At 37.9% G+C, this 15,836-nt stretch overlaps 1 protein-coding gene across 3 annotated transcripts in view; it reads right to left on the bottom strand.

Moving 5' to 3' along the window:
- FAAH2 (fatty acid amide hydrolase 2) overlaps positions 1-15,836 on the bottom strand; it is a 399,339-nt gene that overhangs the window by 179,253 nt on the left and 204,250 nt on the right. For all 3 annotated transcript variants that reach the window (XM_054676505.2, XM_063804045.1, XM_054676504.2), the window contains one exon: positions 15,124-15,260. In XM_054676505.2, the coding sequence (XP_054532480.1) occupies positions 15,124-15,260 (137 nt within the window). The remainder of the gene's footprint in view (positions 1-15,123; positions 15,261-15,836) is intronic.

The raw sequence follows: 15,836 nt of genomic DNA, 5'->3' as shown, positions 1-15,836 counted from the left end.
CTCCCACACAATAATAATGGGAGACTTTAACACCCCACTGTCAACATTAGACAGATCAACGAGACAGAAAGTTAACAAGGATATCCAGGAATTGAACTCAGCTCTGCACCAAGCGGACCTAATAGACACCTACAGAACTCTCCACCCCAAATCAACAGAATATACATTCTTCTCAGCACCACATTGCACTTACTCCAAAATTGACCACAAAGTTGGAAGCAAAGCACTCCTCAGCAAATGTAAAAGAACAGAAATTATAACAAACTGTCTCTCAGACCACAATGCAATCAAACTAGAACTCAGGATTAAGAAACTCACTCAAAACCCCTCAACTACATGGAAACTGAACAACCTGCTCCTGAATGACTACTGGGTACATAACGAAATGAAGGCAGAAATAAAGATGTTCTTTGAAACCAATGAGAATAAAGACACAACATACCAGAATCTCGGGGACACATTCAAAGCAGTGTGTAGAGGGAAATTTATAGCACTAAATGCCCACAAGAGAAAGCAGGAAAGATCTAAAACAGACACCCTAATATCACAATTAAAAGAACTAGAGAAGCAAGACCAAACACATTCAAAAGCTAGCAGAAGGCAAGAAATAACAAAGATCACAGCAGTACTCAAGGAAATAGAGACACAAAAAAACCCTCAAAAAATCAGTGAATCAAGGAGCTGGTTTTTTGAAGAGGTCAACGAAATTGATAGACTACAAGCAAGACTAATAAAGAAGAAAGGAGAGAAGAATCAAATAGATGCAATAAAAAATGATAAAGAGGATATCACCAACAATCCCACAGAAATACAAACTACCATCAGAGAATAATATAAACACCTCTTTGCAAATAAACTAGAAAATCTAGAAGAAATGGATAAATTCCTGGACACATACACCCTCCCAAGACTAAACCAGGAAGAAGTTGAATCTCTGAATAGACTAATAACAGCCTCTGAAATTGAGGCAATAATTAATAGCCTACCAACCAAAAAAAGTCCAGGACCAGATGGATTCACAGCAGAATTCTACCAGAGGTACAAGAAGGAGCTGGTACCACTCCTTCTGAAACTATTCCAATCAATAGAAAAAGAGGGAATCCTCCCTAACTCATTTTATGAGGCCAGCATCATCCTGATACCAAAGCCTGGCAGAGACACAACCAAAAAAGAGAATTTTAGACCAATATCCCTGATGAACACCAATGCAAAAATCCTCAATAAAATACTGGCAAACTGAATCCAGCAGCACATCTAAAAGCTTATCCACCATGATCAAGTGGGCTTCATCCTTGGGATGCAAGGCTGCTTCAACATACACAAATCAATAAATGCAATCCAGCATATAAACAGAACCAACAACAAAAACCATATGATTATCTCAATAGATGCAGAAAAGGCCATACTGCCCAAGGTAATTTATAGATTCAATGCCATCCGCATCAAGCTACCAATGACTTTCTTCACAGAATTGGAAAAAACTACTTTAAAGTTCATGTGGAACCAAAAAAGAGCCCGCATTGCCAAGTCAATCCTAAGTCAAAAGAACAAAGCTGGAGGCATCATGCTACCTGACTTCAAACTATACTAAAGGCTACAGTAACCAAAACAGCATGGTACTGGTATCAAAACAGAGATATATATCAATGGAAAAGAACAGAGCCCTCAGAAATAATGCAACATATCTACAAACATATGATCTTTGACAAACCTGACAAAAACAAGCAATGGGGAAAGGATTCCCTATTTAATAAATGGTGCTGGGAAAACTGGCTAGCCATAAGCAGAAAGCTGAAACTGGATCCCTTCCTTACACCTTATACAAAAAATAATTCAAGATGGATTAAAGACTTAAATGTTAGACCTAAAGCCATAAAAACCCTAGAAGAAAACCTAGGCAATACCATTCAGGACATAGGCATGGGCAAGGACTTCATGTCTAAAACACAAAGAGCAATGGCAGCAAAAGCCAAAATTGACAAATGGGATCTAATCAAACTAAAGAGCTTCTGCACAGCAAAAGAAACTACCATCAGAGTGAACAGGCAACCTACACAATGGGAGAAAATTTTTGCAATCTGCACATCTGACAAAGAGCTAATATCCAGAATCTACAAAGAGCTCAAACAAGTTTACAAAAAAAAAAAAAAAAACCCATCAACAAGTGGGTGAAGGATATGAACAGACACTTCTCAAAAGAAGACATTTATGCAGCCAAAAGACACATGAAAAAAATGCTTATCATCACTGTCCATCAGAGAAATGCAAATCAAAACCACAATGAGATAACCATCTCACACCAGTTAGAAAGGCAATCATTAAAAAGTCAGGAACAACAGGTACTGGAGAGGATGTGGAGTAATAGGAACACTTTTACAATGTTGGTGGGACTGTAAACTAGTTCAACCTTTGTGGAAGTCAGTGTGGTGATTCCTCAGGGATCTAGAACTAGAAATACCATTTGACCCAGCCATCCCATTACTGGGTATATACCCAAAAGATTGTAAATCATGCTGCTATAAAGACACATGCACACGTATGTTTATTGTGACACTATTCACAATAGCAAAGACTTGGAACCAACCCAAATGTCCAACAATGATAGACTGGATTAAGAAAATGTGACACATATGCACCATGGAATACTATGCAGCCATAAAAAAGGATGAGTTCATGTCCTTTGTAGGGACATGGATGAAGCTGGAAACCATCATTCTCAGCAAACTATTGCAAAGACAAAAAACCAAACACCGCATGTTCTTACTCATAGGTGGGAATTGAACAATGAGAACACATGGACACAGGAAGGGGAACATCACACACTGGGGCCTGTTGTGGGGTGGGGAAAGTGGGGAGGGATAGCATTAGGGGATATACCTAATATTAAATGACAAGTTAATGGGTGCAGCACACCAACATGGCACTTGTATACACATGTAACAAACCTGCATGTTGTGCACCTGTACCCTAAAACTTAAAGTATAATTAAAAAAAAGGAAAACAAAACAAAACAAAAAAAAAGAAATCACAAGCATTAGCAGCAGAATACCCAAGCTGAGAAAAGAATATTGAAGCTTGAAGATTGACTTTTTAAAATAAGTGAAACAAGAGTAAAGAAAAATGAATTTTTTAATGAACAAAACCTCCATGAATTATGGAATAACATAAAGAGACCGAATCTAGAACTCATTGACATTCCAGAAAAAGAAAAAGAGAAAGAAGGCAAATTAGAAAATATATTTCAGGATATAACCAATGAGAAAGTTCTCCAAACTAGATAGAGAGGCCAACATTCAAATTCAGAAAATGCTTAGAACCCACACAAAATGCTTCATGAGAAGGTCATCCCCAAAACACATAATAGTCAAATTCTCTTCAGTTGAAATGAAAGAAAAAAAAGTTAAAGGCTAGAGACAAAGGGTAGGTCACTTATAAAAGGAAGTCCAGCAAACTAACAAGAGACCTCTCAGCAAAAATCCTACATGCAAGAAGAGATCAGAGACCTACATCAAATATTATTTAAAAACAAAAAATGCAGGCCGGGTGCGGTGGCTCACACCTGTAATCCCAGCACTTTGGGAGGCCGAGGAGCGTGGATCACGAGGTCAGAAGATCGAGACCACGGTGAAACCCCGTCTCTACTAAAAATACAAAAAATTAGCCAGGCGCGGTGGCGGATGCCTGTAGTCCCAGCTACTCAAGAGGCTGAGGCAGGAGAACGGCGTGAACCCGGGAGGCAGAGCTTGCAGTGAGCTGAGCGAGACTCCGTCTCAAAAAAAAAAAAATGCAATCTGGAGTTTCATGTTCAGCCAAACTAAGTTTCATAAACAAAAGAGAAATAAGATCCTTTTCAGGTAAGCAAATGCTAAGCAAATTTGTTGCCACCAGATGTGCCTTATAAGAGCTCCTGGAAGAAGCACTAAATATGGAAATAATAGGTAATTACGAACCACTACAGAAACACACAAGTACACAGACTGGTGACACTAAAAAGCAAAAACACAAACAAATCTGCATAATAACCAAGTAACAACATGATGACAGCAACAAATCCATACATATCAATACTAACCTTGAATGTAAACAGGCTAAATACCCCAATTAAAAGGCACAGAGTGGCAAGCCAGATAAAGAAGCAAGACTCCTTGTTATGTTGTCTTCAACACACCCATATTACATGCAATGACATCCATTGGCTCAAAATTTTAAAAATTGAGAAAAATCTACCAAGCAAATGGAAACCAGAAAAAAAGCAGAGGTTTCAATTGGAAACCTACTTTTTTAATTAAAAAATAATTGAAAAATAGTTTTCAATTGGAAAACTATTTTTTAAAATAGTATAATAATTATTATTATTATACTATAAGTTATGGGATACATATGCAGAACGTGCAGGTTTTTACACAGGTATAAATGTGCAATAGTGGTTTGCTGCACCCATCAACACGTCATCTACGTTAGGTATTTCTCCTAATGCTATCCTTCCCCTAGATCCCGAACCCCCAACGTGCCCTAATGTGTGATGGTCCCCTCCCTGTGTCCATGTGTTATCATTACTCAACTCCCACTCCTGAGTGAGAACATGCAGTGTTTTCCGATTTGTGTTAGTTTGCTAAGAACGATGGTTTCCAGCTTCATCCATGTCCCTGCAAAGGACATGCATTCATCCGGTTTTTTTTTTTTTTTTTTTTTTTTTTTGAGATGGAGTCTCGCTCTGTCACCCAGGCTGGAGTGCAGTGGCACCATCTGGGCTCACTACCAGCTCCGCCTCCTGGATTCACGCCATTCTCCTGCCTCAGCCTCCTGAGTAGCTGGGACTACAGGCGCCCACCACCACACCCAGCTAATTTTTTGTATTTTTTAGTAGAGACGGGGGTTTTACCATGTTAGCCAGGATGGTCTCGATCTCCCGACCTCATGATCCACCTGCCTTGGCCTCCCAAACTGGTGGGATTACAGGCGTGAGCCACCACACCCAGCCAACTCATCTTTTTTTATAACTGTATAATATTGCATGGTGTACATATGCCACATTTCCTTTATCCAGTCCATCACTGATTGGCATTTGGGTTGGTTCCAAGTCTTTGCTTTTATGAACAGTGCCACAAATAAATATACATGTGCATGTTGCTTTATAGTAGAATGATATATAATCTTTTGGGTGTATACCCAGTAATGGGATTGCTGGATCAAATGGTATTTCTAGTTCTAGATCCTTGAGGAATCACCACATTGTCTTCAACAATGATTGAACTAATTTACACTCCCACTAACAATGTAAAAGCATTTTTATTTCTCCACATCCTCTCCAGCATCTGTTGCTTCCTGACTTTTTAATGATCACCATTCTAACTAGCATGTGATGGTATCTCATTGTGGTTTTGATTTGCATTTCTCTAATGACCAGGGATGATGAGCTTTTTTTCATATGTTTGTTGGCCACATAAATGTCTTCTTTTGAGGAGTGTCTATTCATATCCTTCACCCACTTTTTGATGGGGATGTTTGTCTTTTTCTTGTAAATTTGTTTAAGTTTCTTGTAGATTCTGGATATTACCCTTTGTCAGACGGATAGATCACAAAAATGTTCTCCCATTCTATAGGTTGCCTGTTCACTATGATGATAGTTTCTTTTGCTGTTCAGAAGCTCTTTAGTTTAATTAGATCCCATTTGTCAATGTTGGCTTTTGTTGCCATTTTTTGTTTGATGTTTTAGTCATGAATTATTTACCCATGCCTATGTCCTGAATGGTATTGCCTAGGTTTCCTTCTAGGGTTTTTATGGTTTTAAGTCTTAAGTTTAAGTATTTAATCCATCTTGAGTTAATTTTTGTATAAGGTGTAAGAAAGAGGTCCAGTTTCAGTTTTCTGCATATGGCTAGTCATTTCTCCCAGCACCATTAAATAGGGAATCCTTTCCCCATTGCTTGTTTTTGCCAGGTTTGTCAAAGATCAGATTGCTGCAGATGTGTGGCATTATTTCTGAGGCCTCTGTTCTGTTCCATTGGTCTATATCTCTGTTTTGGTTCCACTACTATGCTGTTTTGGTTACTGTAGCCTTGTAGTATACTTTGCAGTAAGGTAACATGATGACTCCAGCTTTGGTCATTTAGCTTAAGATTGTCTTGGCTATCGGAGCTCTTTTTCGGTTCCATATGAAATTTGAAGTAGTTTTTCCCAATTCTGTGAAAAAAGTCAATTGCAGTTCAATGGGGATAGCATTGAATCTATAAATTACTTGGGCAGTATGGCCATTTTCACAATACTGATTCTTTCTACCCATGAGCATGAAATGTTTTTCCATTTGTTTGTGTCCTCTCTTACTTCCTTGAGCAGTGGTTTGTACTTCTCCTTGAAGAGGTCCTTCACATCCCTTGTAAGTTGTATTCCTATGTATTTTATTCTCTTTGTAGCAATTGTGAATGGGAGTTCATTCATGATTTGGCTCTCTTTTTGTCTACTATTGGTGTACAGGAATGCTTGTGATTTTTGCACATTGATTTTGTATCCTGAGACTTTGCTGAAGTTGCTTATCAGCTTAAGGAGATTTTGGGCTGAGACGATGGGGTTTTCTAAATATACAATCATGTCATCTACAAAAAGAGACAATTTGACTTCCTCTCTTCCTATTTGAATATGCTTTATTTCTTTCTCTTGCCTGATTGCCCTGGCCAGAACTTCCAATACTATGTTGAATAGGAGTGGTGAGAGAGGGCATCCTTGTCTTGTGCCAGTTTTCAAAGGGAATGCTTCCAGTTTTTGCCCATTCAGTATGATATTGGCTGTGGGTTTGTCATAAATAGCTCTTATTATTTTGAGATATGTTCCATTAATACCTACTTTATTGAGAGTTTTTAGCATGAAAGGGTGTTGAATTTTATGGAAGGCCTTTTCTGCATCTATTGAGATAATCATGTGGTTTTTGTCATTGGTTCTGTTTAAGTGATGGATTATGTTTATTGATTTGCATATGATGAATCAGCCTTGTATCCCAAGGATGAAGCTGACTTGATAGTGGTAGATGAACTTTCTGATGTACTGCTGGATTCAGTTTGCCAGTATTTATTGAGGATTTTTGCATAGATGTTCATCAAGGATACTGGCTTGAAATTTTCTTTTTTTGTTGTGTCTCTGCCAGGGTTTGTTATCAGGACTATGCTGGCCCCATAAAATGGATTAGGGAGGAGTTACTCTTTTTCTATTGTTTGGAATAGTTTCAGAAGAAATGTTACCAGCTCCTCTTTGTACCTCTGGTAGAATTTGGCTGTGAATCCATCTAGTTCTGGGATTTTTTTATTGGTAGGCTATTAATTACTGCCTCAATTTCAGAACTTATTCTTGGCCTATTCAGGTACTCGACTTCTTCCTGGTTTGCTTTAGACTTGGGAGGATTTTTCTGTCCAGGAATTTTTCCATTTTTTCTACGCTTTCTAGTTTATTTGCGTAAAGGTGTTTATAAGTATTCTCTGATGGTAGTTTGTATTTCTGTGGGATCAGTAGTGATATCCCCTTTACCATTTTTTAATGTGTCTATTTGATTCTTCTCTCTTTTCTTCTTTATTAGTCTGGCTAGCAGTATATCTATTTGTTAATCTTTTCAAAAAACCAGCTCCTGGATTCATTGATTTTTTTTGAAGGGTTTGTTGTGTGTCTCTATCTCCTTTAGTTCTGCTCTGATCTTAGTTATTTCATGTCTTCTGCTAGCTTTTGAATTTGTTTGCTCTTGCTTCTCTAGTTCTTTTAATTGTGATGTTAGGGTGTCAATTTTAGGTCTTTCCTACTTTCTCCTTTGGGCATTTAGTTCTATAAATTTCCCTCTAAACACTGCTTTAGCTGTGTCTCAGAGATCCCAGTACATTGTGTCTTTTTTCTCACTGGTTTCAAATAACATATTTATTTCTGCCTTAATTTCTTTACCCAGTAGTCATTCAGGAGCAGATTGTTCAGTTTCCATGTAGTTGTGCCGTTTTGAGTGAGTTTCTTAATCCTTAGTTGTAATTTGATTGCACTGTGGTCTGAGAGACTGTTGGTTATATTTTCCATTATTTTGCATTTGCTAAGGAGTGTTTTACTTCCAAATATTTGGTCAATTTTAGAATAAGTGCAATGTGATGCTGAGAAGAATGTGTATACTGTTGATTTGGGGTGGAGAGTTCTGTAGATGTCTATTAGGTCTACTTGGTCCAGAGCTGAGTTCAAGTCCTAAATATTCTTGTTAATTTTCTGTCTTGTTGATCTGTCTAATAGTGACAGTGGGGTGTTAAAGTCTCCCACTATTATGGTGTAGGACTCTAAGTCTCTTTGTTTGTCTCTAAAAACTTGCTTTATGAATCTGGGTGCTCCCGTACTGGGTACATATATATTTAGGATAGTTAACTCTTCTTGGTACAAAGTCCCTTTATGATTATGTAATGCCCTTCTTTGTCTTTTTTCATCTTTGTTGGCTTAAAGTCTGTTTTATTAGAGACTAGGATTGCAACTCCTGCTCTTTTTTGCTTTACATTTGCTTGATAAATATTCCTCCATCCTTTTATTTTGAGCCTATGTGTGTCTTTGCATGTGCAATGGATCTCCTGAATACAGCACACTAATGGGTCTTGGCTCTTTATTTAATTTGCCAGTCTGTGTCTTTTAATTGGGGCACTTAGCCCGTTTACATTTAAGGCTAATATTGTTATTTGTGAACTTGATCCTGAGAGCATTTTTCAAATATTTGTTGGCCACTTGTCTGTCTTCTTTTGAGTAATGTCTGATCATGTCTCTTGCTCACTTTTTAATGGGTTATTTGTTTATTAGTTGTTGATTTGCTTAAGTTCCTTATAGATTCTGGATATTAGACCTTTATTGCATGCATAGTTTATGAATATTTCCTCCCAATCTGTAGGTTGCCTGTTTATTCTGTTGATGGTTTATTTTGCTGTGCAGAAGGTCTTTAGTTTAATTAAGTCCCACTTGTCAATTTTTCATTTAGTTGCAATAGCTTTAGGGAGTTGACCATGTTTTTTTGGGGGGGGTGGGGGGAGACAGGGTCAATATACAGAAGGGTATTTCTTAGGTTTTTATCTCAACTTTTTTAGAGTTTGACGTCTTACATTTAAATATTTATCTATTTTGAGTTAGTTTTTGCCTATGGTGAAAGATAAGAGTGTAGATTCAGTCTTCTGTACATGGCTAGTGAGTTATCCCAGCACCATGTATTGAATAGGGAGTCCTTCCCCCATTGCTTATTTTTGTTGGCCTTGACAAAGATCAGATGGTTGTATGTGTGTGACTTTATTTCTGAGTTTTCTGTTCTGTTCCATTGGTCTATGTGTCTGTTTATGTACCAGCACCATGCTGTTTTGGTGACTGTAGCTTTATAATACGGTTTTAAGTGGGGTAGTGTGATATCTCTGCTTCTATTTGCTTAGGATTGCTTTGGCTATTCAGGCTCTTTTTAGATTCCATATGAATTTTAAAATAGGTTTTTTCCAATTCTTTGAAAAATGTCTTTGGTAGTTTGGTAGGAATAGCGTTAAATCTGTAAACTGTTTTTGGATGTATGGCAATTTCATCAATACTGATTTTTCCAATCCAAGAACATGAAATGTTTTTACATTTATTTATACCATTTCTGGTTTCTTTCAGCAGTGTTCTGCAGTTCTCGTAGAGATCTTTCACCTCCTTGTTTAGCTGTATTCCTAGGTATTCCATTTTATTTCTGACTATTGTAAATGGGATTGTGTGAATCTCAACCAGGACATCATTATGCTACCGATTTACTACATTGATTTTGTATTCTGAAACCTTGCTAAAATTGTTTATCAGTTTTAGTAGGATTTTGATGGAGTCTTTAGGATTTTCTAAGCATAAGATCATATCATCAACAGAGAGACAGTTTGACTTCTTTTCCTATTTGGATGCCTTTTCTTTCTCTTGCCTGACTGCTCTGGCTAGGACTTCCAGTACTATGTCAAATAGGAGTAGTGAGAGTGGGCACTCTTTCCTTGTTTCAGATCTCAGGAAGAATGCTTCCAGCTTTTGCCCATTTAGTGTGACATTGCCTGTGTGTTTGGTATAGATGATTCTTATTATTTTGAGGTATGTTCCTTTGATGCCTAGTCTGTTGGGAGTTAGTATAAAGAAGGGGTGTTGAATTATATCAAAAGTTATTTTTCTGCATCTATTGAGATGATCACATGGTTTTTACTTTTAATCATTTACGTGGTGAATCACATTAAATGATTTGCATATGTTGATCCAATCTTGCATCCCAGGAATAATCCCTACTTGATCATAATGAGTTAACTTTTCGTTGTGTTGCTGGATTTGGTTTGCTAGAATTTTATTGAGGATTTTTGAGTTTATGTTAATCAGGGATATTGGTCTGAAGTTTTTGTTTTCTGTTGTGTCTCTGCCAGATTTTTGTATTAGGGTGATGATAGCTTTATATAGAATGAGTTAGAGAGGAGTCCCTCCTCCTCCATTTTTTAGAATAGTTTCAGTAGTATTGGTAGCATCTCTTTTTTGTATGTCTGGTAGAATTTGGCTGTGAATCCATCTAGTCCAGGACACTTTTTGATTGGTAGGTTTCTTATTACCGATTCCATCTCACAGCTCAATATTGGGCTGTTCAAGGTTTCACTCTCTTCCTGATTCAATCTTGGAAGAAGGTGTGTTTCCAGGAATATTTACATTTTCTATATATTTTTTAATTTGTGTGCATTGAATTGATTGTGACAATCTTTCGTATTTCCATGAAATAAGTTGTAATGTTATGTTTGTCATTTCTGATTGTACTTATTTGAATCTTCTCTTTCTTTTTTAATCTAGGTAGCAGTCTAACTTATTTTTGAAAAACAAACTCTTAATTTCATTGATCTTTTGTATAGATTTTTGCATCTATATTTTACTAAGTTCTCTAATTTTAGTTATTTATTTTCTTCTGCTGGCTTTGGAATTGATTTTTTCTTATTATCGTAGTTCACATTGGCATGATGTTATATTGTTAATTTGAGATCTTTCCAACTTCTTGAAGAAGGATTTAGTTCTATAAACTTTCCTGGTAACAATGCTTGAGTGGCGCCTTAATGACTTTGGTAAGTTGTGTCACTATTTTCATTAATTTTAGAGTTTTTTTGTTTTTTTGTATTTCTGCCTTAATTTTGATGTTCACCTAAGAGTTATTAATCACTTTCTTTCATTTATGCCTTAATTTCAATGTCCATCTAGGAGTTTTTCATGAGAAAGTTGTTTAGTTTCCATGTATTTGTGTAGTTTTGGGAGATCTTGATATTGATTTCTATTTTTATTTCACTCTGGTCCAAGAGTGTGCATGGTAAGATTCAATATTTTAATTTATTGAGACTTGAAGTATGACTGACCGTGTAGAGTATGCTCCATGTACAGATGAGTTGAATGTATATTCCATGGTTTTTGGGTGGAGTATTTTGTAGATGTCTATTAAGCGCAATTGGTCAAGTGTTGAGGTGAAGCCCTGAGTTTCTTTTGTTAGTTTTCTGCCTCGATGATCTGTCTAACACTGTCAGTGGGGTTTTGAAATCTCCTACTATTATTGTGTGGCTGTCTAAGATTTTTCTTAGGTCATGAAGATTTTTTCTGTGAATCTGAGTGCTCTAATGTTGGGTGCATACATATTTAAGATGGTTCAGTCTTCTCATTGAATTAAAACATTTATCATTATATAATGCCCTTCTTTGTATTTCCTGATTGTTGTTGGTTTAAGATCTGTTTTATCTGATAAAAAGAATAGCAACTCCTGCTCTTTTTTGTTTCCTGTTTGCATGATAGATCTTCCTACATCCTTTCACTTTGAGCATGTGGGTGTCATTACATGTGAGATGGGCCTCTTAGAGAAAACAGATGGTTGGGTCTTGTTTTTTCATCCAGCCTGACACCCTGTATTTTAATTGGGACATTTAGTTCATTTACACTCAAATACGTGTGATTTTATTCAAGTCATGCTATTAGCTGTTTGTTATATAGACTTGACTGCATAGTTGTTTTATAGTGCATGCAAGCTATCAGCTTGAGTGTCTCTGTGACAGCCGGTGTCATTCTTTTGAACTCATGTTTAGCACTTCCTTAAGGGCCTCATGTAAGGTTGGTATAGTTGAAAAATATTCTCTCAGCATTTTCTTGTCTGAGAAGAATTTTATTTCTCCTTCATTTATGAAGCTTATTTGCGAGGAAATGAAATTCTTGGTTGGAATTTCTTGTCTTTAGGGATGCTGAAAGTAGACCCCCAATATCTTCTCATTGTTAAGGTTTCTGCTGAGAGATCTACTGCTTGCCTGATGGAGTTCTCTCTGTATGTGACTTAACCCTTCTCTCTAGCTGCCTTTAAGATGTATTTATTTATTTATTTATTTATTTATTTATTTATTTATTTTTGTATTGACCTTGGTGAATCTGATTACTATGTTCCTTGGGGATGGTCATCTTATATAGTATGTGGCCACCATTATCTGTACCACTTTGATTTGCATGTCAACCTCTTCACCGAGACTGGTGTCAACCTCTTCACCTCAAATATATTTTCCAAGTTGATTATTCTCTCTCCTTCTCTCTTGAGAATCCTGATGAGTCATAGATTTGGTTTTCTTATATTATTCCACATTTCTTGGAAGTTTCATTCATTTTCTAATTTCTTTTTTCTTTATTTTTGTCTGACTAAGGTGATTTGAAAAACGGTATTCAAGCTCTGGGATTGGATTCTTTCCTCAGCTTGGTCTATTCTGCTGTTAATACTTCTAATTGTATTATGAAATTCTCATAGTGAGTCTTTAAGTTCTAGAAGCTCTGTTTTGTTGTTTCCTAAAATGCCCATTTTTTTCTCCCATCTCTTGGATCATTTTAGTGGATGCTTTGCATTCCTTGGATTGGATTTCAACTTTCTCCTGAATCTCAGTAAGCTTCATTGACACCCAGATTCTGAAGACTGTGTCATCTCAGTCATTTCAGACTGGTCAAAAACCATTTCTGGGGAGCTATTGGACTTGTTTTGAGGTCAATAAAGATACTCTACTTTTTAGATTTCCAGAGTTCTTGCACTGATTTATTCTAATATTTGAGGATTGGTATTTCTGTAACTGTGGTGTAAGTTCAGTATAGTTAGTTGGCTATGTTTGTGGATCCTTTCAGAAGGCTAGTGTTCTGTATAGGATTTTTTTTTTTTTTTGATGGAGTTTTGCGCTTGTTGCCCAGGCTGGAGTGCAATGGCACGGATTACTGCAACTTCCACCTCCTAGGTTCAAGCGATTCTCCTACCTCAGCCTCCCAAGTAGCTGGGACTACAGATGCCCTCCACCATGCCCAGCTAATTTTTTTTTCTTGTATTTTTAGTAGAGATGTGGTTTCATCATGTTGGCCAGGCTGGTCTCAAACTCCTGACTTCAGGTGATCCACCTGCCTCGGCCTCCCAAAGTGCTGGGATTACAGGCATGAGCCACTGTGCCTGGCCTCTATAGGATCTTTATGTGTGTTTGAATTCTTGCACTTGGTTTCACAGGTGCACATATTAGCCGGATGATTGATTGGTGTTGTAGTTTGGGCTGCAATCCAGTAGATGAAGCATAAGAGTAATGGCCGGTAGCTAGTTTAATACCAAGCTGTGCAGCTCTTCTGTATTTCCCTTAGTATGCAGGCATGCTCTTGAGTTGGGAGAGCAGAAAGAGATAGCACCTCCCTCACCAGATCTGCTCCTGGGATTTGGGAGAGCCCCCTGTGATCAATGGTGCTGTGCTGGCATTTCTTTTGTTAGCTATTCTGTACCACCAGCCCTCTTGGGCAGGGGCTGCAGCAGAGATATGCCACACTCTATGGACCCACCCTGTGGAGGGAGGCATGCCCCATCTCACCTTGCCCAGAAACCCATGCATCTCTCCCTTCTCAGTGTTCTGGGGTTGGGAGCTCCTCCCCAGCTTCATTACTGTCCACAGATCTCTGCTCCTTACTCTCAAGTAGCACGCTGTAGCCCTGGGTGCACCTGACTGTCTCTTAGCTGGGACTCGGTTCTGCCTGTGCTAGGGGATCCAATATGCTCCAGGCTAGCTAGGAAAGTACTCACGTGCATCAATACACTGAGGCTGGGCTGCAGGGGCTGTTATGTGCACCTGCTCCTGCAGAGTAGCTAGGCATGGATGCTGGGAGTGGCTGAAAGGCAGGAAAGCTTGCAGAGCAGATGCACCTCAGTCCCATGAAGAAGCTGGCTCTGCTCTCTCCTGGGTCAGAGGTCATCCCGGCCTGCACCTCCTCGGAGGAATGGGAAGACTTGGGGATTGGTGCCTATGGCTACTCTCAGCTGGAGCTGCCCAGAGCACCAAAAGCTTCCAGGCTCCAAGCCCTCTGAAGGCCCATCTCTGCCTGCTCTCCATCAGATCTTCCTGCCAGCTCATACACCCATGGGCGACAAGGGTTCCCCTATAGCTAGGATCCCAAAGATTCCTGGTGAAGGTGAGGCCTCAGTTCCCTCACTGACCCCTTTCGCAGGAGCCATTTAAGGCCAGGCTTCAGTTACTGATTTTAAATCTTTCTTTTCATGTATACTCACTGAAAGCCATACATTTCCCTCTAAGTACTAATTTAGCTACATCCCATAAGTTTTGTTATATTATTATATTTTTTCTTTCAGTTCAAACATTTCCTTGTGATTTATTTCTTTGACTTATGGGTTATTTAAAAATACATTGTTTACTTTCCAAATATTTGGGATTTTCATTTACTTTTGAGGCTAGCAGGAAGTTACAAAAGAAGAACTGTATTACAGAGAAAGCACAGGTATTTATCAGAATTCAAGCTTGGCTTTAGCCTAACTACTTTAGGGTCATGAGCCTCAATTTTCTTATCTGAAAAATGAGATCAATAATACTATTCTTATAAGTTTGCTGTAAGGATTAATGGATACTGAGCATAGTGCCCCCATATGCCATACAGAGCTAACAGAGGATGACCATTATCATTTATTTTCCCAATGGAACTTGCTGAATATTTCCTTTCATTTCAAACTGAGGAAGCAGCATGAGTTAGTCCTTCACTTTTATACCATCCTTTTTAGTTTATAAGTTTAGAAAATGTAGCAACTTGTGAATTAAACTCATGTAGCCAAAAATAAAAGAATAGTACCTTGTAGCTGGAAAGCTTCCTTGACTGTCAAAGGAACCCCAAGGAAGGGCCATTTATTTTCCAGGGTGGCTTCATCTTCCTGCTTCTCTGCAAGCTTTTGATCTACAGCATGAGCCTCCTTCATCGCTTCCTCAAACCTAAGAAGAAATAAAACAATGCAAACTTTAAATAAACAAGTCATCCAACCAACTTTATTAAAAGAATACCCATATCAACATGTTAATATGTAATCAACAAATTAAAGTTAATGTACTTGTCAAGAGCCTTATAAAGCTGACCATTTGAGCCAGTGATTCTCCTTTTAGGAATCCATCATAAGAACAGTAATCCAACCTAGTAAGAATTATCCCTACAGAAAGCTGGTCAGTGCATCATTATTTATATTAGAAAAACAAATAAAATCTCCTTGTCACCAAATGAATAATTATAGATGTCTACAAGAGACAACTGTATGGCCAATAAACGTGGTGTTGCGTAAAGGCCATAAACAGACACTTCTCAAAAGAAGTCATTTATGCAGCCAACAAACATGAAAAAAAGCTCAACATCACTGATCATTAGAGAAATGCAAATAAAAACCTAAATGAGATACCATCTCTCACCAGTCAGAATGGCAATTGTTAAAAATCAAGAAACAACAGATGCTGCCGAGGCTACAGAGGTAAAGGAATGCTTTTACGCTGTTGGTGAGAATGTACATTACTTCAACCATT

The sequence above is a fragment of the Pan troglodytes genome, chromosome X (genome assembly GCF_028858775.2).
Source record: "Pan troglodytes isolate AG18354 chromosome X, NHGRI_mPanTro3-v2.0_pri, whole genome shotgun sequence".
Classification (NCBI taxonomy): Eukaryota; Metazoa; Chordata; class Mammalia; order Primates; family Hominidae; genus Pan; species Pan troglodytes.
The sequence above is the reverse complement of the archived record's forward strand: the minus strand, read 5'-3'. Positions and strand labels throughout refer to the sequence as shown.